This window comes from Xiphophorus maculatus, chromosome 5 (genome assembly GCF_002775205.1).
Source record: "Xiphophorus maculatus strain JP 163 A chromosome 5, X_maculatus-5.0-male, whole genome shotgun sequence".
NCBI classification, from domain to species: Eukaryota; Metazoa; Chordata; class Actinopteri; order Cyprinodontiformes; family Poeciliidae; genus Xiphophorus; species Xiphophorus maculatus.
Window position 1 is genome coordinate 32,306,721 of NC_036447.1, and position 26,184 is coordinate 32,332,904.

General features: G+C 40.0%; 1 protein-coding gene across 6 annotated transcripts in view; it reads right to left on the minus strand.

Annotated features, from left to right (window-relative positions):
• Positions 1-10,393: 10,393 nt before the first annotated feature.
• Positions 10,394-26,184, minus strand: part of LOC102222042 (serine/threonine-protein kinase/endoribonuclease IRE1-like) — a 34,549-nt gene continuing 18,758 nt past the window's right edge. For 4 of the 6 annotated variants that reach the window (XM_023333928.1, XM_023333927.1, XM_023333925.1 and 1 more), the window contains 11 exons: positions 25,985-26,138; positions 25,708-25,812; positions 25,475-25,565; positions 24,331-24,520; positions 24,160-24,256; positions 22,867-23,066; positions 19,108-19,255; positions 17,302-17,429; positions 17,078-17,201; positions 14,162-14,229; positions 10,394-14,066 (listed from right to left, as the gene is read on the minus strand). In XM_023333928.1, the coding sequence (XP_023189696.1) occupies positions 13,884-14,066; positions 14,162-14,229; positions 17,078-17,201; positions 17,302-17,429; positions 19,108-19,255; positions 22,867-23,066; positions 24,160-24,256; positions 24,331-24,520; positions 25,475-25,565; positions 25,708-25,812; positions 25,985-26,138 (1,488 nt within the window). In that variant the 3' untranslated portion in view covers positions 10,394-13,883. Of the gene's footprint in view, positions 14,067-14,161; positions 14,230-17,077; positions 17,228-17,301; positions 17,430-19,107; positions 19,256-22,866; positions 23,067-24,159; positions 24,257-24,330; positions 24,521-25,474; positions 25,566-25,707; positions 25,813-25,984; positions 26,139-26,184 lie in introns of those variants that run through there. The other 2 variants (XM_023333926.1, XM_023333930.1) reach the window with 2 other exon arrangements.

Genomic DNA, 26,184 nt, shown 5'->3' on the forward strand with positions numbered 1-26,184 from the left:
GGTTTCTGGGCCTGGAGGACTGATGTTAGACATCACCGTTTTAGGTGAAGAACCCAGGAAACTTAATGACCAATGTGATTTTAACGCTGCTACAGAATAAACTGACAATCTTCCTGAAAATCAGCTAATGTAATTAGCAGACTATTGCCTTCTGGTTTTAGTTTGGTGTTGTTTTTCCCTCTTAGATACTCCACCAGCTTGCATGGAGAACACAGTGCTGCACAACAGTAGATGCACATAGGTAGGTACCATGTTTTTGCTAACCCAGGCACAGGGTTTGTAAAACTAAAAAAATAAACATTATTTTTATTTTGATACCTTTCAGTTTGAATTCCAAGAAAAACTGCTTACAGCACAGTAAAATAGAGTTTTTCATCTACTGTTTGTGTTCTGTATTATTTACACTATTGCACTGACATTTAACATTTTAGGAAGATCTGTTAAACAGTTTGACATGGACAGATTTGCCAGTTCATTGGTTTTTCTTTCCTGCCTGCGTGTGTGCATGTGTGTGAGTGTACTGCTGTTTGGTCTTATGACTCTGGTTAGGCTGATGTTTCCCTGAGGCTGATTTGATTGGACCTACAGCTGAACTCTGATATTTAATAATGAGCAGAGCACACCAGTGACACACAGGGACAGGCCAAACCACTGAATCATCTAGCAAACTATCAACAACTAGTGGCTCATTAGATGGTGATTTGGCCCTGACACATCGCTGCTCCCTGGTCTGTGGCATCATTAAGCCACTTTTGTTTAATTTCAGCCTGACAGTGAAATAAACTCTGTCAGGATATCCAAGATATCTTGGATATGGTTTTACAAAATTAAACCAAGCAAACATACTCTACAGGATGTTTTCAGGGACATACTGCATATTGCAGAAAAGTGAATGAAGGAAAACAAAGAAATACGCAAGTAAAGATTTTATTTTTATATTTTAATTTAAGAAGAACTATATACAGTACAGACCAAAAGTTTGGACACACCTTCTAATTCAATGGCTTTTCTTTATTTTCATGACTATTTATAAGGCAAGAAATCCCACTTATTAACCTGACAGGGCAGGTTGACCTATGAAGTGAAAACCATTTCAGGTGACGACCTCTTGAAGCTCATCAAGAAAATGCAGAGTGTGTGCAAAGCAGTAATCACAGCAAAAGGTTGCTACTTTGAAGAAACTAGAATATAAGGGCTATTTTCAGTTGTTTTACACTTTTTTGTTTAGTGCATATTTCCACATGTGTTATTCATAGTTTTGATGCCTTCAGTGTGAATCTACAATGTCAACAGTCATGAAAATAAAGGAAACTCATTGTATTAAAAGGTGTGTCCAAACTTTTGGTCTGTACTGTATATATATATAAATCCTATCTCATTATTGGGGGGGACCATAAACAGGAACATTTCTTAAGACCAATTTTGGGGGGCTCAACAAAGTTACAGTGAAATGTAACGTAAATTGTGGTTTAAAAAGTTTTTAAATTATATTCAAGTTGCAGGACCAAAAATGACTAGTAATGCACATCAAACGTGTTTTACTAAGTAAGCAAACTGTTGAGAAGTAAAATTCAGATATTGCTTAGAAACAAGTTTTGTTCAGTCTCACTGATCTAATCTCTGCTTCACCTTTACAAAAATTTAAGGTTCTAAATAAAAAAGCTTTAATGAGTAACTCCTCTTAATAAAATTCCTCATAAACATTGATTTCTTGTAATGGCTCCCAATACAAGTTATGGGCTATTTAAATTATAACTTAAGTTGCTTTATTTTTAGTTTAACAGAACTTTGTTAGTTTTGCCATGTTAGTTTTGCCATGTCCTGGGTGATGGAGAACCAACAGGTAGATAGAAATGAATATCTGGGGGTATCATGTAACATTTAAAGCACCAGGGTTTTTATAGAAAAATCTTCAGATTTTATTTTGTGGTTGTAAAAGCGCTATGTTGAAGACGGTGAGAAATAAAGGCAAAACTTTCTTTTTTTCCTATCTGTTCTCTCTTCTATTCTCGGCTCCCACACACAGAGCTGGGTCCATTTGCTCAGCCCCTCCTTCCCATTTCAAACTTTTCTAATTAACTGAAAGTTAAAGAGCTAAATATGAATGAGATGTTTGCTACCTTTGACAAGAAAGCTCAAGTCTATGAAAGCAGTGTAGCAGTTTTGATAATAAGGCAGCTTATCATGATTCAGCCTGTTCTGAAGGCCATGTTGTAGTTTCTAGCTTCGTCACCAGGTGGCGCGGTCGTTTGTGAGTAGTATTTCTTTTTTCATACAAAAACATTGTTTGAGAAGCTGTGCAGGTCAGCGGACATGGTGTTTGAAGGTGGTTTTGTGATTTCGTTCGAGTGTGCGTCCATATGAATGGACCACACACACACATGCCTACAAACTTCAATCCACGCACATCCTGCCTGTAAACCAGTTGTCACCGGCTGATTAAAGAGTCAAACCATCACCTGGCTTCGTTATTGGCTCGGGGTCATCTGGGCATCTAGTCGGTGCACATTCTGCGATCACAGTTTTCATTCCGAACCCCAGACGTATAGCAGCGTTATAACACAGCCAAAGTAATGAAATAACGAACTGCAGTCTGATTTTTATTGTTAATGTGTTTCTTCCAATTGATCAATGAAAGTAAATAAAAAGTATTACATTTCTTTTGGTTTAAGTATTTACTTACTAGAGAGTTTTATGTTTATGCTGCAGAGCCACAGCTAACAGTTAGCTCTTCACTGGCTGTCATGAGCCTGTGACATTCAGCGCTGCTGTTGCTCCTCCTTCAAGTTGGACTGAACCATTGTTCTAACAATGGTAGGGGGGACCTAAAAATTTATTCTTATTTTTTCTGAGATAAATGGCAGGTTTAGTTTGTTCTTTGTTTCTTTTGCCTTTTCATATTGATATTATTGAAATGCAAACGTTTCTTCAATGATTTTTGTTTTTTGGGGGGCGTGGGAGAAGAATTCTAGACTTTGCCAAGATTGATGGGGTCCGGACCCCCCCAGCCCCAGGATTTACACACACACACACACACACACACACACACACACACACACACACACACACATATATATATATATATATATATATATATATATATATACACTCAACAAAAATATAAATGCAACACTTTTGTTTTTGCTCCCATTTTTCATGAGATGGACTCAAAGATCTAAAATTCATTCCAGATAAACAATATTACAATTTCTTTCAAATGTTGTCCACAAATCTGTCTAAATGTTTGATAGTGAGCACTTCTGCTTTGCTGAGATAATCCATCCCACCTCACAGGTGTGCCACATCAAGATGCTGATCTGACATCATGATTAGTGCACAGGTGTACTTTATACTGCCCACAATAAAAGGCCACTCTGAAATGCGCAGTTTTGTCTCAGCAAAATGCCACAAATGTCGCAAGCATTAAGGGAGCGTGCAATTGGCATGCTGACAGCAGGAATGTCAACCAGATCTGTTGCTCGTGCATTGAATGTTCATTTCTCCACCATAAGCCGTCTCCAAAGGTGTATCAGAGAATATGGCAGTACATCCAACCGGCCTCACAACCGCAGACCACGTGTAACCACACCAGCCCAGGACCTCCACATCCAGCAGGTTCACCTCCAAGATCGTCTGAGACCAGCCACTCAGACAGCTGCTGAAACAATTGGTTTGCATAACCAAAGAATTTCTGCACAAACTGTCAGAAACCGTCTCAGGGAAGCTCAACTGAATGCTCGTCGTCCTCATCGGGGTCTTAACCTGACTCCAGATCGTCACCGTAACAGACTTGAGTGGGCAAATGCTCACATTCGATGGCGTCTAGCACGGTGGAGAGGTGTTCTCTTCACGGATGAAACTCGGTTTACATTGTTCAGGGCAGGTGGCAGACGGCGTGTGTGGCGTCGTGTGGGTGAGCGCTTTGCTGATGCCAATGTTGTGGATCGAGTGGCCCATGGTGGTGGTGGGGTTGTGGTATGGGCAGGCATCTGTTATGGACGAAGAACACAGGTGCATTTTATTGATGGCATTTTGAATGCACAGAGATACCGTGATGAGATCCTGAGGCCCATTGTTGTGCCATACATCCATGAACATCACCTCATGTTTCAGCAAGATAATGCACGGCCCCATGTTGCAAGGATCTGTACACAATTCTTGGAAGCTGAAAATGTCCCAGTTCTTGCATGGCCAGCATACTTCACCGGACATGTCACCCATTGAGCATGTTTGGGATGTGCTTGACCGGCGTATACGAAAGCGTATACCAGTTCCCACTAATATCCAGCAACTTCGAACAGCCATTGAAGAGGAGTGGACCAACATTCCACAGGCCACAATTGACAATCTGATAAACTCTATGCGAAGAAGATGTGTTGCACTGCATGAGGCAAATGGTGGTCACCCCAGCTACTGACCGACTGACCCCTTTTTACTCGATACACGCCACAAGCCTGGATTCAGATGTCGCATCTCTAGTGCTAGCTAATGTTAGCATTAGGTAAAGTGTATGAACTAGGCTTGTGTAATATTCGCTTGTGTTTATGTTGAATTCTTTAACCAGCACACTTTTATTGAGTTGCACTAAGCGTTGCAAAATACCAAATGTATCTAGAGGAAATATGTGTTAAAAACTGTTATGTAATGCCTCCCTCTATCTGCGTATTAGATGGTGCATTGAACCTAAAGCCCCTGGAGAGGTGGCAGCCTCTCCATGGAGAGAGATAAAGCTGTCACCTTATTGTGGTGGAGGGGTTTGAGTGACCCAGTGATCCTAGGATCTATGCTGTCTGGGGCTTTATGCCCCTTGTAGGGTCACCCAAGGCAGACAGGTTCTAGGTGAGAAACCAGACAAAGTGCAGCCTGAAGACCCCTTATGATGAGAAATAACGTTGGATTTGGTATTCCCTCGCCCAGACATGGGTCACCGGGGCCCCACCCTGGAGCTTATCGGAACTGTGACCGCAAGGTTGTCTGTGCCTGTTGGTGGAGTGATGTTGTCAGGCTGAAGAAGGAGTCCTATCGGGCCTTTTTGGCCTGTGGCATCCCGGAAGCAGCTGATGGGTACCGGCAGTCCAAGCGGCATCCAGCTCGGGTGGTTGCTGAGGCAAAAACTTGGAGGTGGAAGAAATTTGGAGAGGACATGGAGAAAGACTTCCGCACGGCTTCGAGGTAATTCTGGTCCACCATCAGGCGCCTCAGGAGGGGGAAGCAGTTCAGTACCAACACTGTTTATAGCGGGGATAGTGGGATGCGGACCTCGACTCGGGACGTTGTGGGCCGGTGGTGGGATTGAGGAGGTCTTTGAAGTACTCTGCCCAACATGCCTTCCTTTGAGGAAGCTGAACCTGATGACTCTGGGTCGGGGGTGGATGAGATTCACCCAGAACCTGGTCCGCATTTCCGGCAGTAAGTCGGGTTTGTTTCTGGTGAGGGTTGAACTCTGCCATGGCTTCCCTTTGCCACCAATTCTGTTCATTACTTTCATGGACAGAATTTCTAGATGCAGCCAAGGTGCTGAGGGGATCCGTTTTGGTGGCTTTAGAATCGCATCTCTGCTATTTGTGGATGATGTGGTCCTGTTGGCTTCATCAGGTCATTATCTGCAGCTCTTGCTGGAGCTGTTCGCAGCCGAGTGTGAAGCGGCCGGGATGAGTATCAGTGTCTCCAAATCCAAGGCCATCGTCTTGAGCCGGAAAAAGGTAGAGTGCCTTCTCCGGATCGGGTGGGGGGCAGGAACGGGGGTATCCTGCCCCAAGTGGAGGAGTTTAAGTATCTTGGGATCTTGTTCAAGAATGAGGGTAGAAGGGAGGGGTAAATCGACAGACGGATTGGCGTAGCGTCTACAGTAAAAAAGGGCACTGTACTAGTCCGTCGTGGTGAAGAGAGATCTGAGTCAAAAAGCGAAGTTCTCTATTTACCGGTCAATCTACATTCCTACCCTCATTGATGGTCATGAGCTTTGAGTCATGACCCAAAGAACGAAGTTGCAGATACAAGCGGTTGAAATGGGTTTACTCTGCAGGGTGTCTGGAGATAGGGTGAGAAGTTCTGGAGGGACTCAGAGAAGAGTTGCTGATCCTTCCCGTCGAGAGGAGCCAGTTGAGGTGGCTTGTGCATCTGTTTAGGATGCCTCCTGGACGCCTCCCTGGTGAGGTGTTCCGGGCACGTCCCACCGGGAGGAGGCCCTGGGGAAGACCCAGGACACGCTGGAGGGACTATGTTTCTTGGCTGGCCTGGGAACGCCTTGGGATTCCCCCGGAGGAGCTGGAACAAGTGGCTGGGGAGAGGGAAGTCTGGGTCTCCCTTCTTAGGCTGCTACCCCCGCGACCCGACCCCAGACAAGCGGAAGAGGTGGGTGGGTGGGTGGATGGGTTGATGGATGGATGGAGCTAAAGTGGGAAAGCACACCGGACCGCTGCACCAGTGTGTCATTAGGTTCACGTTAATCTTCACCGCACGTCAGGTGATTAACAACACATTATTTATTTACCAAGCACATAATCAGTGATGTGGATGAGGGGAAGCAATGTAACTCTTAAATATATATTTTAATCCAGATGCAAAATGAAAAACCAAGCTGGTAGATCACAGGCCGAAGTAGGATATGCACATAATTTCTGTCTTTTTTTAGTGTTAATTGGTGTGTGTGTCTTGTAAAGAGTTTTATTTTGAATTATATGTAATATGCCTTTTGCTGTCTTATGTTATGAAATAAAATTGCTGTTCTAATTCTTTGTTCCAGTTCTTTATTGGTTTTAAAACTAATGCAACTAGTGTTGATAATGGCACATTGTACACATTGTAATAAAAATTCTAAAATTATCACCAACATCGTGACAGAAGAAATCAGGCTTATATCTGAGCTTTTTTGCATCTGGAACACATTAGAACCAAATGATCAAACTTGTTTTATTTCTTGTTATTTTAACTTTCTGTTATTTCTCTTTTTTTCATCTTCATTATAGTTGGAGCTGGACTGGAGGTTATTTTCCCCATGGTAGCTTCCTGGAGGGAGACATTGGCTGAGCTAATGCTGCTAACAACGCAACATTTTCTCTCTCCTGTCATTAACATGTTTTGCTTTTCTTTAACATAGAAAATTTTACATCAGTAGCTCTATTTTTTATTCTTACATCAATGCTTACTTGGCCAATTGAGGTGGCAGAGTACATCCTCTTAACCACTGACGAATGTGTCAGAACCATATGGACTGAGGTGGTTTCGTCAGCTTGAGCCAAAATTTTTCTTGATAAAATGACTTCTCATATTTTAGAATAGAATAGAATATACTTTATTGATCCCCAAAGGGAAATTGCTTATTTGTTGAAAGCTACTCCATCTTAGGTAACAAATACAAAGTTTGTAAAATATATATACCGAAGCGTGATAAGTTCAAAATGACCAGATATAAATAAATAACAAGCAATCACATACAATATATTAATCAATAAATAACCTATAAATGAACACAGAAAAAAATTGAATCAATTAGCACAGACTTGGGCATTGTAAAGCTTGATGACAACAGGCAGAAATGACTTTTTGTGGTGCTCCGTGGTTTACTTTGGCAAAATGAGTCTCTGGCTGAAGGTGCTCCTGTATCCGGCCAGCACGTCATGAAGTGGATGAGACTCGTTGTCCAGGATGGCCTGCATCTTGGACAGGATCCTTCTTTCTGATACCACTGTCAGAGATTCCAGCTTCACTCCAACGACGCTACTGGCCTTTAGTCTGTTGTCCTCCACCTTCAGCCTGCTGCCCCAGCACACTACAGCATACAGGATGGCACTGGCAACCACAGAGTCATAAAATATTCTGAGCAAAGTCCGGGAGATGTTGAATGACCTCAGCCGCCTCAGAAAGTAGAGGTGAATGCATCACTATGCATTAAAGAAGATCATATCAGTCAGATTAAGTAAAATATCATCATACTCAAACCAATCAAAATTATATTTCTCTGAAAGGTAATTTCTCCTTTTCAGGGAGCTTAGACTGTATGAAAGGAATCATTGAAATGTACTATGAAATATTTAATTTGCAGAATCCCAATAATAAAACTTCAATTGTGTATTGAATGATTACATTGCATCTAGACACAAAAGAATCAGCTGTTAATTAGTAATCATACTATGGAAATGACTAACAAGATCTGATCAAACAAGAAACTTGACAACCTCAAGGGATTTCTCACATTGGAGAATGAACCGTCTGACTTCCTTTAGCCCACTAAATTTAACCTTACCAAAGTTTTGCCTTAAAGCAAACAGGTACTGAGTTTGAAACGTGGATCAAATACCTTCAGCCATCTGCTAAACCTAGACTCTGGCCTTCCTCACTGTAAAATAAACCCTTAGACTTAAGAGAAGGTTAAACATCACTTAATTATCATCAACTTGTTGTTTGTACTCATCTTAAACAAGTGGCAGGAACGTTTGGATAAAAAAAAAAAGCTTTATAAGTTAATCTATTTAAGTTGAGTCCATGCAACAACTAAAATAAAATAAAATGTGAACTATTTGAAAGTAGTGAGGATTTTGGGTGGTAAAAGTTTAACATTTTAACATACTACGCCATTTCTGCTCAAGCAAACCAAAAGGTTTTGAACAGAACAACCATGTCGAATAATGAGACCATGTATCTTTAATCTATGTAGCAAATATATTGCTGCTGCAGGAAGCAGAAAATAAAAGAAGTTTTGCAGAGAATATTTTGGATGAGTTTAAGAATATTGTTTGCCAAAATCACACAGTGTAACTACGCTTGTCTTTTATATGATGCAGTAATTGAATCTTTTGAGGCAATTGGTTTGCATAAATTTAAGTAAATACGACCTATTTTCCTGCTCCACATACTTTAGCAATTTGCCAGTTAGCTTCCCAGTCTGAACTTAGTGAATGAAGTTCAAACTTCATTGACTAAGCTATTTGCCTAAAGAGCTGACCCAACTTGTGATAAGAAGTCAGAATCCTATAAAGTGGAAAGTCTCACCAGCTCTTAACGAAAGAATATCCTCCTTTTGTATTGCTATGCATCTTTTTTTATTTTCTTTTGTCACCATAGCAGCTAGCTATGATTGTGTTACTGTCAGGTTTTAAATCTGTTTGTAAATGTTTGGCTACCATTGAAGACATTATTTGACATATCTTCATGTCAAATCATGAAGATTTGACATGATTTTACTGTACTATGTAACAATATGGTCACATTCACCATACTATGAATGTGACAGTACGGTGGCAGTTTTTTCTGTTTTTCTTCCTTATCTACTCATGTAATGTGATAGGCAGCAGTGTACGATTCTGTTCTTTTCTCTGCTTGTGAAAACACAAAATAAAAATGTGTTTAAAAAACTTTAAAACATTTACTTTGTAATTTAGTGCCTTGAAATGGGACCTGCTTCTTTAAAAATTCTTTCTGAATCTCCACCTTCATAAAGTCACATCGACATGGCTTCTCTACTAACCCTTTAAAAACATTTTTACCAACGTTTCACAGAGAAGTAGCACATTTAATGAGCTCAGTGATGTGTAGTTCCACCAGGTGCTTGCTAGTCTGAAGGAGCTGAGTGGGGGTGCAGTGGTGGGGGCTGCTCTGTGAGGTGGGAAGCTCTGCAGCTCAGAAATTGCAGGAGGAGCTTTGCATTGAAGGCAGGGTTAGGTCCACCCAGGCATTTTGAATAGCTGTATAGCCATGGAGATTAAAATAGTTCTCAAAATGCATGAAAAAATCAAGGCAACACTTCAGGTGTGCTTTTGATGAGGGAATAATATAACATAATGCAGAAAAGTCAATTTTACATATTACTGCCCCTTTAAATGGGATCCGTCTGTGACAGGGTTACTGTTAAAAGTCCGTCTGCAGTTACAGTGTTCTGCCTTTTTTTCAGCTCTATTCAGTCCCAATGACAACACAAAAAGTTTTAAGACAAAATATTGGATTTTAGGTTGATGCATGAACCTTGAGAATGATGCATCTCTCAGTTACTGTGTTGTGTTTTAAGTACATTAGATTTTATTTACTGGTCAAAAAACACATGGCTGTATTGGCCTTGCAATAGGCTGGGGTGCTGTAGAAGTCCTTTTTAGACAAGATCTGACCTCTTTTGTCCTCCACTAGTCTAATGTTCTCTTTGGTTAAGCAGGCTTCACAGAATGCTGTCACCGTCAGGTGAAACAAGTGGGCAGAAATGAGGGGAAAGAAGTCCAAAGAAAGGCTTTGAAAGACCTCCAAAAAGTCTGTTGTTGGTCAAGAATACAAGGCAGTCTGTCTGGAAAATTAGCATTGGTCTAAAACTTTTACGCAGAATAGTATGTCATTTTCTGTCTGATGATTTCTTCTCTCTAATATTCCTTGATTTAAAAACAGAAAACATAATGAAACTGAAACTTGCTCATTTATCCTTTGGCACACCCAAAGCATTGCTTTAATTTGCTCAATTGAAAAAAAGTACAAAAGTTTTATTTGTCATCATTTGTGCTGGTAAAGAAACAAAAACAACAAGCTTGCATCCAGCAGTTATAAGAACAAAACAAAACAACAAAAAAGCATTTTTTCTGGCATGTTTAAGTGCAGATGTTTACTTAGAAGTGGTGATCCATTGAAACAGCAGATCCAAAACCATCCACTCAGGCGTGTAGCTTTATGTTTCTACAGTCATTAAAGGCTAAATGACCAGAACTTCTCATCCTCGTCTGAATTACATCTGTGATGCAGTCTGAAACCGTGATGCTCCAAGTTCTGCTTTAGGAAGGGAGTCAGTGTAGCTACCATCAACAAAAAGTGTAGTCAGACACACAAACACAAACTGAAAAACAACCAACAGTGGAGACATTCAGCAGCAACAAGAGTGCAATGTTTACCTGCTCAAAAGAAGTATCTGTTTCCTGATATGCAAATATTTTCCTTTTTATGTTGTTTTCAGTAAGTTAGGTAAGTTCACCTTACATACTGACACAAACCCACAGTCCGTGTCTGTAAGTAACGGACTGTTACTTACAGTCCGTTACTTTCAAGAACCCACAGTGCTCAAACAAAGTTTGTCTGGTGACAGTTTCTGAATTTCATTCAAATCTACTTTAGGCTCTAAAAATATTCTTAAAATAATTTCTGGACACCTGAGCAGGTTTTCTTGCGACGTACAATGAGTTTAATACAAAAGTGAAACTGCTGAACAGAGGCCTATTTTTATTATCCACTCTTCAAAATGACAAAGACAAGAGAACCTGGTCATTCATGTAAGGCAGGTATGTTAATCTTCACAAGTCTGAAAATTGCTACAAGAGCATATTTGAAAACACAAATTGTGATTGAATCTGCAGTCAAACAAACAAAAATGTAACTTTCCTACAAAAGATTTAGTAAAAGATTTATTCATTTTAAAGGTCCACTATTATGCTTGGATAGATTCAGGCTTGGATAAGTCTATGGACTATACACAGCATGTTCATTACATTTAATATACAAAATCATTCTCAGATATTAAAATTTCACCCCATCAGTTCATTGTTTTGAGCTCATTTAGCAATGAACTGTTTTAGGGTTACATCATGCTTATGCAAATAAGCTGGCCAAGTTCTCTCAACTCACTGTTTACATTAGCAGACATACGAAAATGGACCATACAGCAGACCATACATTTTTGACTCTGAGTTAGACCCAGAAGCAGAAGTGAAGCATCCTGAACAACCAGCAAGCCACAACCACTGAAGGATTAAACATGGCGGATCTGACGCACATTTACATCATTAATTCAAATTCTGAAGATTCTGCTGTGCTTTGGGGCAATGTGCTATGATGTGAAGTTGAGCAAATGACATCAGCACACTAATTCAGCACAAAGATCGTTTTTTTGTCCGCAAATGCATTAGCAGACAAATGCTAAAATATATATTTGCGAGGTTAGCGGACAAGCATTTCTTCCAAGATGTAAAAAACTATTCATGCAATGTCAGTAATGTCCAAGAATCTGAGATGTTTACACAAAAACTGCATCTTCTCAAGGTAGACTTTCAGTTACAATCCCAGTTTACTGGAATTGTACTAACTGACAAATGATGTTCATACCAAACAACACTACAAAACACACAAGATACCATTATTTACTTACATCTCCATCATTTGCAGATTTGTGTTTAAGAGTAGGAGCAGAACCCTCCTTCATTCCCAGTCTTTGGTAAATTCTGTCATGTTCTGTTGATAGTTTTCAAAGGATTCCTAACTAAACTGATCTGTATAAATTACTGTTGTCTTTCGCAACATCACAGAGACATTGCAAGCAAAAATAAAAATGAAGCCATGTAGCTTTGTTCTATGTGACTGGGAGAAAATGCATGAACGCATGCTCTGTATTGCAGTCGACAGCAAAACATTTTCCTTTTCCAGTAGCCACTGCAGCGGTAACTTGGTAAAACTGAAGTGCACTGCTTGTTACACGCAGCATATGTGTAACATCTTGTAATGAAGTGGGTGGAGCTCCACTTGTGATGCCAGGTGAGGGTGCTAGACTTGGCCTTTGGTTGCCAGGTAAGAAATTGTGATGCAACAATTTACGTTTCACAAGTAAGATGGATATATTACCATTTATATCTTACGAATAGAATATTACTATACTGTATTTATGTCCATCAACAAAATGCCAGCTAATATTGGCTCTAGTGCTTGGTGTAATACTGGAATTCAGCCCCCACAATGAAGGCTAATATATGACTGGTTGTGTGCTATGTAAAATGCTCATCATACATCAATATCAAAATATTCTATTCCGAATCTATTATGTTTACCCCAATAAGAATACTTAAATTTGCTGAACCATGTATCAATCCAATTCAAAAACACTTAAAAAATACATTTCCTGTAGCTATGAAAGCTGTTTCAATACAGTTTACAGTAAAAAAAATCTTGAAAATCTGTCAGGATATGTGTTTTTATCTGTGTTTATTTTGAGTTTTCTGTGTCCCTGAGTCTCTGTGCCGTCCTGTCTCCTCTTGATCATTCCCAGGTGTGTCTCGTTTCTGTGATTACCCTCTGTGGATTTAATGCCACTCGTGTGTCTGCGTCCTTGTCGGGTCCTAGTCGTTTGTGCGTGCTGTCTCTGTCTTCATGTCCATTCGTATAGCTAGTGCTACCTGTGTTGAGCCCTGGTCTCCACTCTGCAGTGCTGCCTGGTTTTGGACTTTATGTTGGCTTTTTCTTCATTAAATCATCATTATTCATCTAACCTGGTTCCATCGTGTCTGTCTCACCACTCATCCACACCGCACCTCATGACAAAATCTGTTTAGTATTTAGCGAGTTTCTGATACATCATTGTCCCCGTCAAACATACTTTTCTTTACTTTATTTCAAACAAATAACATTAACATACATAGAGGATCTACCTATTTACCTAGATCGATAGATGCTTTCAAAATATAAATGTAAGCAAAAATGTTAAAAGTTTTGAGAACAACAGACATGAAATCCTGCTTTCAGACTTAACGTTTGTGCTCTTGGATTATGGGAGAAAAAATCCCCCATAGAAGAAAAACAAGCAAAAAGTGAATTTGGAATAATAGTGGACTTTTAGGGCTTTTTACACACCATTACCAGGGCTTGATAATAATGTTATTCCTATTCATTTAGTTTAGTGTTTTAGTTCTCAGAAACACTTTTCCTCTATTTAAAAGGTGTTTATTAAATCATTTAAAGCCTTTGTAAAGAAAAGGTCTAATAAAACCCATTAAAAATACTTTATAAAATTTCCAAAGGCATATAAAAACTTCTTCACAGCACTGTAACCTCCCCCTGAAACAGTGTAGGCTTTACAAAAGCAATAATAGGAAACTGTAAAAGGCTCTTTTTCTTTCTGTGCATAAAACAAGGAGGGCTGAGTCATGTGAAAGCTATTTGGCTTTGGGTGGCAGATAGTAAGGGTGAAAGAGCCTCTCATGGGTGCAGATTTGCAGGGCGGCATGCGTGTGCATCAGTAACCGTGGAAACCGGGAGGTGAAGTAGCCGACAAAGCCTTCTGGAAGTTCCCCAAGGGTGTCCTGGACCTCTGGTGGCAGCTCATGGTAGTGATGCTTCTGTGATATTTTGAAAACAAAACATGGTCCTACTATGAGAGTGAGGATGTGTAACTGTCCTCTGTAAACAGGCAACATGTGGGGACCAGGCAGACCTTGTTCCTCATGGCTCTGAGCAGATCTCTCACCGAGTTTCCTTTGTACGTCCTGAACCGCCTCAAATCTGGAGCAAAAATTAGAGCAACAACTCATACCTCTTTTTTTCTGCTAAAGGGAGCAGTTTTAATTTTAGCACACAGCGATTTGCATGAATATTCACAAATGCTACATATATCAAATATGACTTTACATAAATTAGATGTTGTAATTTAATGGCTTGAAATTGGACCTCTGTCTCTTTAAAAACTCCTGCTTTTTCTGAAGAGCAGCTGCACCTTGAAGGTAGCACTTCGTCCACCCAGGCCTGTTGCACTGCTGAATGGCTGCCATGGAGCTTAAAGGATTTCTTAAACATGCCTAAAAGAATCAAGGCAACACTCCAGGTATGTTGATGAGGAAATAACATTGTAACATTACGTAAAGCTAAAAACAAATCAATTTTACATAATACTGCCACTTTACTCTACTCCCACAAGGGGCTTCAGTATAAGTAGGCTAGATGTATCTCTGTGGATCCCACCCCCCACCAGACCTCCAACCCTCCCACCGTTTCTACTGCCTCCTCCTAGACAGTGGTACTGGGACATAAAAACACACAGCACCAGACAGGAAGACTGCTCCTTCCCCAGAGCTGTTAATACCAAACACAGCAGGATTCCCCCATCAGCCACACACACCATGACTTTCTGTACATATTTATGGTATTCCCTCTCTCTCGTTTTGAGAGAGGGAATACCATAACTGCAAACAAAGCAGCTACCACCCCAGGCCAACAGCCACTGACTTTCCTCCCCACTGACGTAGGAGCAGCTCTGAGCAGGATTAAATCCCACAAGGCTGCGAGTCCTGATGGCATACCTGAACGTGTCCTCAGAACGTGCTCTGGGGAGCTGGCAGGATGCTGATGGACATCTTCAACCTGTCCCTGGCCCGCGCTGTGGTACCGACCTGCTTCAAGTCTACCTCCATCGTCCCAATCCCCAAGAATCCCAACCCAACCAGACTCAATGACTACCGTCCGGTAGCCCTTACCCCCATCATTACCAAGTGCTTGGAGCGGCTGGTCCTAGCACACCTCAGATCCTGTCTCCCCCCCACACTAGACCCCCACCAATTTGCATACAGGCAGAACAGGAGCACAGAGGATGCAGTCTCTATAGCGCTGCACTCTGTCCTTTCTCACCTGGACAGTAAGAACACTTACGCCAGACTTTCTGTACTTAGATTTTAGTTCAGCATTCAACACTGTCATCCCATCACAACTCATTACCAAACTCACAGACCTCGGCATCAGTTCACTCATGTGTAACTGGTTGCTCGACTTCCTGACCAGTCGACCTCAACATGTCCGGCTGGACAACCACTTCTCATCCACCATCATCATAAACACCGGAGTGCCACAAGGCTGTGTGATGAGTCCCTTCCTCTACTCCCTCTTCACCTACGACTGCAGACCTGTCCATGGCTCTAACGCCATCATCAAGTTCGCAGACGACACCACAGTGATCGGCCTCATCAGAGATAATGATGAGGCCGCTTACAGGGAGGAGGTAGACCGTCTGGCTGAGTGGTGCGACAAAAACAACCTGCAGCTGAACACCGAGACGACCAAGGAGCTTATCGTGGACTTCAGGAGGAACGCTAACCTACATCCACCCATCCACATTAAGGGGACAGTGGTGGAGCGTGTGGACACCTTTAAGTTCCTGCGCCTCTTCTTCATGAGGACCCTGAGGAAGAACCACCTGTCCTCAGAGATCCTCACGAACTTCTACCGCTGCACCATTGAGAGCATCCTCACCAACTGTATTACAGCTTGGTACGGGAACTGCTCTGTCTCTGACAGGCGCTGCAGAGGGTGGTGAAAACTGCCCAGTATATCGCCGAGGCACTGCTCCCTGCCATCAAGGACATCTACAGGAAGCGGTGTTTGAAAAGGGCCGGGAAAATCACAAAGGACTCCACTCACCCAGCACACACACTCTTTTCCCTCCTGCCCTCTGGGAGGCGCTACAGAAGCCTACGGACCAGAACCACCAGGCACCAGAACAGCTTCTTTCCCACAGCTGTCACGCTTTTGAACGCCTCCTGACATAAAACATAAACTATAAGGACTGTACTCCCCTATCCTCTCATGCAACAATAACACATGGACTATCCTCACACACACACACACACACACATCACGGACTGTTTTCTTCACACACATATACAACCTGTAAATTTTATCTGCCATTATTTATCTATAATCCATTCCCCAACATTCTTGTATATTCTGTATAATCTGTGCATATAGCTCCCATATTTATATTTATACAAAATATCTATATCTCTTGCTATAACCCCTTATAGTCCATACATACATAGTCTTGTACATCTGTAAATAAATATTTATATCTCGTAGAGCACTTCTGGATAGATGCAAACTACATCTCGTTGCTTGTACTTGTGACAGTGCAATGACAATAAAGTTGAATTCTATTCTATTCTATTCTACACACCTCCACATACTAGTATAGTACATTAACCTTGGTGTTTTATAGTTTGTTTATTTGTCACATATGTGCCTCTTGAGATGCAGAGTTTACTAAAAAGATCTTATGTGTGAACACATGAGGACAATAAAGAAATCCTGAAAGCATGGAGTACAATCAATATCAATCAATATCAATAAAATACAATTAAGTTTAATGAGTGCATTCTCTAGTGGTACAACTGTACTAAATACAACTGGTGCATTGAAGTAGCAGAGATGCAGTCTGAATAATATACAGAAGCAGCTGATTCCACAGTTGAGGAGTAACAGCTGGGAAGCATCTGAGAGCTGGGAAGCATCAGCAAATCCCCAAAAAATACATGGACGTTTATGGGTAATATTCCAGGTGTATGAAGACTTTTGTATGGTACTGCACCTGTCTGCAGAGGGACAGAGATGTGCATCCTCCAGTTGGTTCGGACCACTGCTCTGCCTGCAGTCTCCAGTCTGACCACAATCGGACTCTCTGCTGGCTCCTTCTCTATGCGGTCGCTGACGTCCTTTCAACAGCAAACACAGGACAAACCTGAGCGTAAAGGAAGCAGACACCTCTATTGATAACAAAGCTGCTTTGTGATTGATGGGAAAGTTGTAAATTACCTGGAAAAAGAGTAGCTGCTTCTCAGGGCTCCAGAAGAACGGATGTTTGAGCACACAGGCGGTGGAGGGCCGGGACTCTGCGTCAGCGCTGATCATTTGCTCAATCAAGTCCTTTGCTATGACATCATCTAACAGAGCGAGACACAAGGGTGATATCCAGGTTTTTAAATCTTTGGTTAAATATGAGTTCACTAGAACTGAGGGACTGGCTGATTTTAAAGTCACCATTGATCATTGTTATGCAGGAAGAAATTGTGCCCAAGAAATCACCTGAGTTTCTAGCTTTTAGAGTAGATGCATGTTAAAAATAAAGTCAACTCAAGATTTTCAGTATGAGAACATAATACAAGTTGCTTGCCTGTGCTAATTTAAGTACAACTTGTTTTACAAAAAGTAAGCCAAAGTGTAAAAGCAGTGTGTTAAACAGGAAACATATCCTGACATCTGCCACAGGAATAAGGAGATTGAGTTGTTTTAAATCCAACAGTCCTGACTAGCTGATCATCAGCCTCTGTGAGGACCAGTCAAATCACAGGTTCTTGCTATTAAATTAGAGGAAAAAGATATTAACAACAATCTTAGAGTAGGTAATTATTGCTGTGGAATGTAAAAAATCTGTATTTCCCACAATTTAAAATGAATCCAAGCACAGATTTTTCATGAATGAAGAATACTTAATACAATTATTAGAGGCTATATTCTACATTTTAAAGGTTACAGTTTATGAATCATCAGAAATCGTTGAAACAATTAGGAAGTACTTACTAATAAAAACACTAAATTATGCAATTTCTCTGCAATAAGAACTGAGTTCAGTCGAAGTTTAAACTCACAGTGAAACTAACAGTCGTGAGAAAGAGTAACTCCTGGAATATATCCTGCTAAAAGTGCAAACTCAGCACATTCAACATGGTACAACTGCACTAAATACAACTGGTGTATTGAAGTAGTAGAGATGCAGTCTGCCTAATATATAGAGACAGCTGATTCCACAGCAGAGGAGTAACAGCTGGGAAGCATCTGACACTCCTGGTTTGAGGACAATTCAAAACATTAGGTCAGCAAATCCCCAAAAAATACATGGACATTTATGGGTAATATTCCAGGTGTATGAAGACTTTTGCATGATACTGCAACTGTTGGACCAAACTCTGCTTGGTCCAACTCTATTAACAAAGCAAAAATAAAACATGTTGCTTTTCTGATCCAAGAAGTCCTTCATACATGTCAGAGAGGGGGCGTCTACCAATTCACAGGGTGAAGAATTTTTGTTCATCACTTTTAGAAAAAACAGAGTTTCTAAGTACAGTCACGGTGTTTTAACTTTTTGAGTTTTTTCTGCTTACACATTTTTTCCCTGGACTGGCCAAACAAAAGGGGAGATGATCTGTTATATTGTTACCTCCCTAAAACAACAGCCAAGTCTTTTATTGCTTAAATCATCTTTCGGCAGAAAATGTCTAGACCATTATTTTAGGAAGGTGATGTTATTGGAGTGGGTCATATTTGGAGAAAGCAGCTGCCAAGCATAGTGGTGAAGGGATGATAATATGGGCTTGTTTTGTAGCCATGACTATGCATCTTACATTTTTTAAAACAACCATGTTGTTCTTCCATTACTAAATAAATAAAAGAAAATCAAGTAAGAAACTGTTCAGCATTAGTTATGCAACATATCATTTACTATGATATAAACCACATCATAGTAAATGAAAAAAAAAAAACAATGAGCCGAAAGATTGAACGTGAGGTTGTATTTATCTCATTTTAAATAACTTAAGGATACAAGTGAAAAGCTGCCCTCACCATGAATGTCATCCATGAAGTGTGAGAGTGAGTACTCTCCTGAAAGGATGTTGACCTGTCGTCTCAGAGCCTCGCCAAAAGGATGCTGCCCTCTGCTGACTACATAGTAGAACACACAGCCTGCTGAGAACACATCCACCGCTGATGTCTGGAAAAATGGTAGGAGGATTAAGTGAATCTCAAAAAAACAAAAAAAGCACACCTGTCAGATGTGAAAGATACAAAACTAAGTAAGTCTTTTGCTGTTAAAGTTTACTATTCATCGCATGCCTAGGAAAAGGGGCAAATTAAATTTACTGAAATGTTGGTACATAAACACAGGAAGGGTAGATTTATATTGGTAAACGGGATAATTGATGGAACAGCAGTGTCATTTATAAATGTATATGCTCCAAATGAGGATGACCAGGGTTTATTAAGTGAGGTTTCAATGTGATTGCAGAGTACAGCTCTGGCCTACTGATTATGGTGGGAGATATTAATTGCATAATGTGAAATCTAGATAGCCGTTGGCCCAACTCATTAGGGACAATGATGAAATTAAAGGGGTTTTGATTGGCACAGAGGAACATAAAATATCTCTTTACGCAGATGATGTTCTTCTGTATTCGTCCGATCCTACAACATCAATGCTGCACTTGAAAGGAATGATTTCTGTTTATGCATATTTTTCTGGCTATAAAATAAATATTGATAAGACAGACAATAGATGTCAATAGCAATATTCCACTAGGGGTTAAACAACAAAGCGGTTTTATGTGGTATAAAGAGGGCGTCAAATGCCTAGGCATCAGTATTCCTCTTTCATTAAATGATTTGTATCACGCCAACTACAGTAAAACGCTGTATATAATTAAGGACCTATGGTGATGGTCAACGTTGCCTTTGTCCTTCCTCGGTCACATTGAAACCATTCCCATGAATCTGTTACCCAGATTTTATTGTATTTGTTCCAGATGTTACCGTTTGGAATACCAAAATTCACATTCACTAATTTGAATAAAATTATATCAAAATTCATATGGCAGAGCAAGCGCCCTCACATAAAATATAAAACGCTACAGAGAAGCAAGACAGAAGGGGATCTCAATCTCCCTGTTTTAAAATCTCCCTGTTTTAAAATACTATTTTTGGGCAGCACAGTTAAAACCTTTAATTTTGGGGATTCAACAGGATTCTCAAACAAGATGGCTGAGCATTGAGCTATTGCTCTGCACAGTTAAAGGTATTGCCATTTTTAGATATTCCAATAAAGGAACTGCCATTAGAACCACAATTAACATTTGGAACAAAGTACTAGTTGCTACTGGAATCAGGCCTGTTTAAAAGCACAAAAACAAACGATAAACACACGATTTAAACTTTTGCAATATAAATGGCTTATGAGAACCTATATAACACCAGTTAAGCTCATCATATGTCCAGTGATATTCCAGATACTTGCACTAAATGTTTGTTTGAAAAAGGAACTCTTCTCCATTGTTTGTGGGAATGTCTTAAAATTCAGAAGTTTTGGAAGGATGTTATTGGGTGTCTATCTGAATTGTTTAAGGTAAAAGTCCCATTAGAGGTTAAAATCTGTGTACTAGGAATATACCCAGCGGAATTTAAACAATCACAGAGGAAAACTAAATTGATAGACTATGGACTTCTTCAAGCCAGAAGATCTATAGCATTATGCTGGAGAGGCATGGATGCACCCTCCTTGGGACTCTGGAAGAAGGAAATTGCAAATTCGCTCGGACTGGAAAAGCTAACATACATCGCCAAGGGTAAACAACGGGATTTTGAGACTCTCTGGGAGCCATATATGAAGATCATAGGGACTGAAGGTGGAACTTATTAATGGCTGTCTTGTCTACAGTTTCTATTCATATATTGTTCTGTTATTTTTCTTTCTTTTTTCTCTAAGTTAATCTAAAAGATTTTTGATATTTTTGGAACCAAACAAATGCAGGTTTGAAAGGTGAGTGTGGGAGTGAATGCAAGAGTGTATAAGTACATGTTATAATGTTACGTTTGTTGTGTGTAAATTTGTTATGTCAAAAAAGAGAAAATTCAATAAAAATAAATAAATAAATAAAAAAAAGTACTAGTTGCTTTTAAGTTGTCAAGAGGTTCACTCCCAATGTCTTAAGACAAAACTTTTTCAAAATGGGCTGAACAGGGACTTACATTTCTACATCAGTTATTCGACAGGAACAACCTTATGTCATTTGAGGAGTTGAGTGGGCATTTTCATCTGATGTGATTTCTTTAGATATTTACAGTTGCGTTATTTTTTGTCTACACACTCTTGTGGGAAAGAGTACAAAATCTCACACCAATAGAGAACTTTCTAATTAATTTCCAAAAAGGGGAAGCGGGTAAGAAACTGATAAAAGTTTATAGGGTGTTTCTGTCAATGAACCTTAACGAACCCACTTGGACAAAACAAAGATAGGAGGCAGAGACGGCCAAAATCATTTCTGATGAAACATAGGAAGGAGTTTGGACTGAGGAACATCGAGTTACAAACTCAAATGCTTGGTGAAAATATAAATGGAAAATTATTAGTAGATATTTTAGCACCCCAGATGTAGTTGCTAAGATAGATCCTAAAGTACAAAGCTTGTTTGGGAGAAACTGTGGCTCAGCGGTCCCCAATCATACACACATTTGTAGTCATGCCCTAAACTACAAAACTTTGGGATTGGGTGCAAAAGGCTACATATAAACTATATCATATAGGAGGTTATACCTCCAGGATGTAACAAGTGCATTACTCTGTATTATCCCAGCTGGTTTGCAAGGACAGGCCAAAGCATATTTTTTAAATATTGTTTTTACAGCAGCCCTGAAATGCATTACAATCAAATGGATGCAATTAGAAATGCCCTCCTACACCACATTTGTTCAAAAAGTAAGGAAATTGTACCAAATGGAAAAGATAATACAGTGAAACCTCGCTTTAGCACGGTTCACCTTTCATGGCCTCGCTGCTTCGCAGAGTTTTTTGTGCATTTTTTTTCAAATGCATTGTGTTCTGCATCCTGATTGGCTAAACAGTCTCCACGCTTCTTCTCTATCTGTGTGCCAATAATGTTACGGTATTTAAATATACGTATACAGCTTGGTAAATTTTGGCAAATATTTTTGCCCAGAAGAAAAAAGAATACTTTGTATTGATGATTAAAATGATTATTTTACTGTAGTTATTTGTAGGAAAGCGTTTTATTTGTTAAAAAAATGCTCAGGCCTGAAAACAGGTTTTGTTCTTTGGTTTCAATGTAGAGTATTTAATTATGCTGTTTGATAACTGTTAAAAATAAAGGTAACTACTTTACGGATTTTGCCCATCATGGGTTCTTCTCGGAACGCACCCCCCCGCAAAAAACAAGGGTTCAGTGTATACTTATTAAGACTTCAAAAAGCTACTTTTAGTCTAAGAGGGGGGGCAGCAGGAGCTTTATTTATGTAAATAAGTCCAACAAATTTGGCTTTTGGTGTGTGGTGCCAAGCTGTCCCATTAAAAGTGCATCCTTATTTTAGGACTGTATGGTGATGCTGAAACCACAAATCTGATGCTGAAATTGTGAAATGTTATGCTGAGATGTCTAAGCTGCGAAAAAACTTAAACAACACTCCTGTTAACTGTTGCTGATGTATGGCTATGTAATTGCTCTGTAAAAATTATTCAAATTAAAGTTTTTAAAACAAACCCAAAACAACAAAGACAGGGAATATAAGTTTAGCGAGTTCAGGTTCAGTTTTTCCTACAGGCTTGTTTCCAGGTGTCTCTCGCAGAACTTCCGGAGCTATCCAGCCTTCAGTTCCTGGTATTCCAGAGCGCAGTGAAAAGCTGCTCCGACCATCTGGGATCTTCTTACACAGTCCAAAGTCTGAGATGAGTGCTCGGACTTGACCCAGAGCATTTGGCCCAGAGAGGAGAATGTTTCTGGGCTTGAGGTCACGATGGACTTCATAAGGAAAAGACAGAGGAACTTTAATTTGCAACAACAAAATATTTCTTAATGCTGCGGTATGTAACTTTTATAAAAAATGTTTTTTAAATATTTGTAAAAGCTGTTACCATGTTGTGACAGTATATGAGGTAGATCATCTGTGAATAGACTGACCTCCTGCCTGACCTACTATTGTCATCTTAGCACTGTTAATCAACCTTGTGAATGCACTGCTCTGTCATGATTCATGTTCTATGTCATGTCAATGCTGTGTTTAGTCACTGTGTTCAGCTCACCTGCCACGCCTGAATGCTTACTTGTTCCACCTGGGTCCTGCCCTACTCAAACACCTCTCAGCCTCTGCCTCCTTGCCAGATTATCGACAGCCACGAGCTGTCGATAATCTGGCAAGCGAGATCAAGCGTTTTCTTCCAAGTCTTCAGTGTCTCTAAGACCCTTTTCTGCCCACGGATTTACCCTTTGCCAAGTCCTTCACGGATCCCTTCTGTTTTGGATTTCTGCACCCTGACCCAAGCTCTACCCCACCTTTAACTGTGTATCACCAGTTTTCTCCCCTCTCTTCTCAGAGCTGTGTTTAATTACCTCGGCCTGAGGAGCAACCAGAATTTGAAACTAAAATTAAACTTGTTTTTTCCTTTGAGTACTCCTGTGAGTGGTTGAATTTCCAGGTCCCCACAAAATGTCCTTACATTGCTCAATGTGTTCATGCTGGAGAAACAACTTATTGCTACAAGAAAATGGTCATTGGTGGCTATGTTAACTATGTGAACATTCTTCTGCTGTCGGGAAGAAGCTGCAGAGAGCTAGTGGGGGATGAAAGGGGGAAGGAGCAGTGCCACATGAGATTGTGATTGGCAGTGCTAAGATCTGCCTCCTGGCTCTGATTGTTTCTAGTAAATACTGGGAGAAGGCAGAGTAGCTATATATATTTTTTTCTCCCATGTTCAGTCTAATACCATACTGTCACCACATGGTGACAGTTTCAATAAATATTTACAAAAGTTATATACTGCAGCTATAAGATGTGGATTAGAAATTACACTTTGATGAAATGCTAATATGAGCACAAAATTAATCAATTTCAGACCTATATTGAGTGAATGCAGATGAGAAAGGCCACACATGGTTTGCTCCAGAAGAGTTATATTATCCAGCTCAGGAAAGCAAGAGGAATCCTCCACATACTGCAGAGAACACAGTCAGATACATGAACTCTTGGTATAGGGATGCATGAAGCATTCTGTTGGGCAGTGCTGACCTGCTGCAGAGTCACAGCACATAGCTCGATGGCAATGTAGGTGAAGAGACGGTCTCTCTCTGTGCAGAAGTATCGGATGACGTTGGGGTGTGTGTCCGATTCTCGGAGAAGCTGTACTTCTCGTTCGGCTACCTCAAAACACTCAGGCAGAATTCTCTTCACGGCAATGTGACGTCCGTCAAACCTACCCCTAAAGTTCAAGACAATATTTATCTGAAACAATGTAGAGTAAATTAACACATAATATGAATAAAGATTCAGATCTATCATTTTATGTTATTTGATCCTAAAGTTATATAATGTCTTGGAAAAGTATTCATTCCCGATTTGTAATGTGACTCAACATTGAATCACATTACAAACTTCAAAGACTGAATATCATATTACAAGCTTTGCCACAGATCCTCAATGGGATTTTCCTTTGAACTTTGACCAGGTCTACCCATTCTAATCATTCTGTTTCTGGTGATTTTCCTGCTGGGAGGTGAACCTCCACTCCGCCCTCAAGTTTTTTTCAAGCCTCTGACATATTTTCTTAAAGAGTTACTGTTTATTTTGGTCCATCCATATTTCAATCAATTCTGACCATTTACCTTGTTCCAGCTAAAGAAAATCACAGGGGCGCAGCATTGGCGCAGGGAATAGACCCACTTATGGATGTGTCAGTCCTTGATGCCTTAGTGACACTTTATGTCCTCTTTCCCCCCCCATTTCGTCCCTGACTTGTCTGCTTTGTTTATTGGTCTTCATGAGGCTCTTTGTTTTCTAATGTTCTTTAACAAACCTTTATGACCTTCAAAGAAGAGCTACATGTGTACTGAGACTAAATTATCATATTTATTAATTGTGTGACTGCACAAGGCAGTGGACTTTGTTTCAGGGTATCACAATAAAAATGGGGTTGAAAGGGTTGAATACAAATGCATGCCATACTTTTCAGATTTCACAAGGCTCTACTTTGTACTGGTCTAGCACATAAAATCCCACTTAAATATATTGAAGATTATAGCTCTAATCTGACAAATGAGAGAAGATCAAGAAATATGAATATATTTACAAGTCGTCCTATATTCTCTAGTAATAGTAAGCACTTAAAGTTCAAAGATTTGTTCAATAACCACAAAGGATTCTTGATGTATTTTACCTGAAGACAAAGGTCCCAGCTGTTCCATGTCCAAGTACATCACTTGGTGTAAAGGAGATTTTTCCTACCAGCACTTCATTATCAATTTCTGCTGAAAAAGGTCCAGAAGAAAAAATGACTGGATATTCAACTAACAATAATTTATCACTCATTAAAGCATTCATTCCCCTTAAAAGAGGTTTTATTTATGTATGTTATAATGAAGAAAACAATGAGACTGTTTCATGCCTCACCAGTTGAAGGTTTTTGATCAACCGAGTCATTTTTATCTGACTCTGATGTTCTTCTGTTGTGATGCTGAATATTAGATGAATTATCATTTGATGCAGTCGGAAAATCTAACAGAGAAGATCAAAAATATCAAAATAAGATTAATTTAGGAAAACAAAAATTACTCCAAAATACTGTTCACTCATTTTGTTACAGAATTGAGCTGGCTCTTATTTTTAAAATAAAAGAAAAAAACATCACTAGTAAAGACAAGCACAGAAAACCTTGAAAGTGCCTTACCACTTGTGATGGTTGGCTCAGTGGACATACTACTATCTGCGGAAACCAAAGTGACTAGCTGAAGATTTGTCTGCATGCTGGTCTGCATTTCCTGGAGGCGAGACTGTAAGACCTCCTCCAGCTGCCTTTGAGCTTCCAGCTGTTGGGCTTTACGCTGCAGAACAGCCATGGAAACCGTTCACGTCAGAGCAAAATTCAAA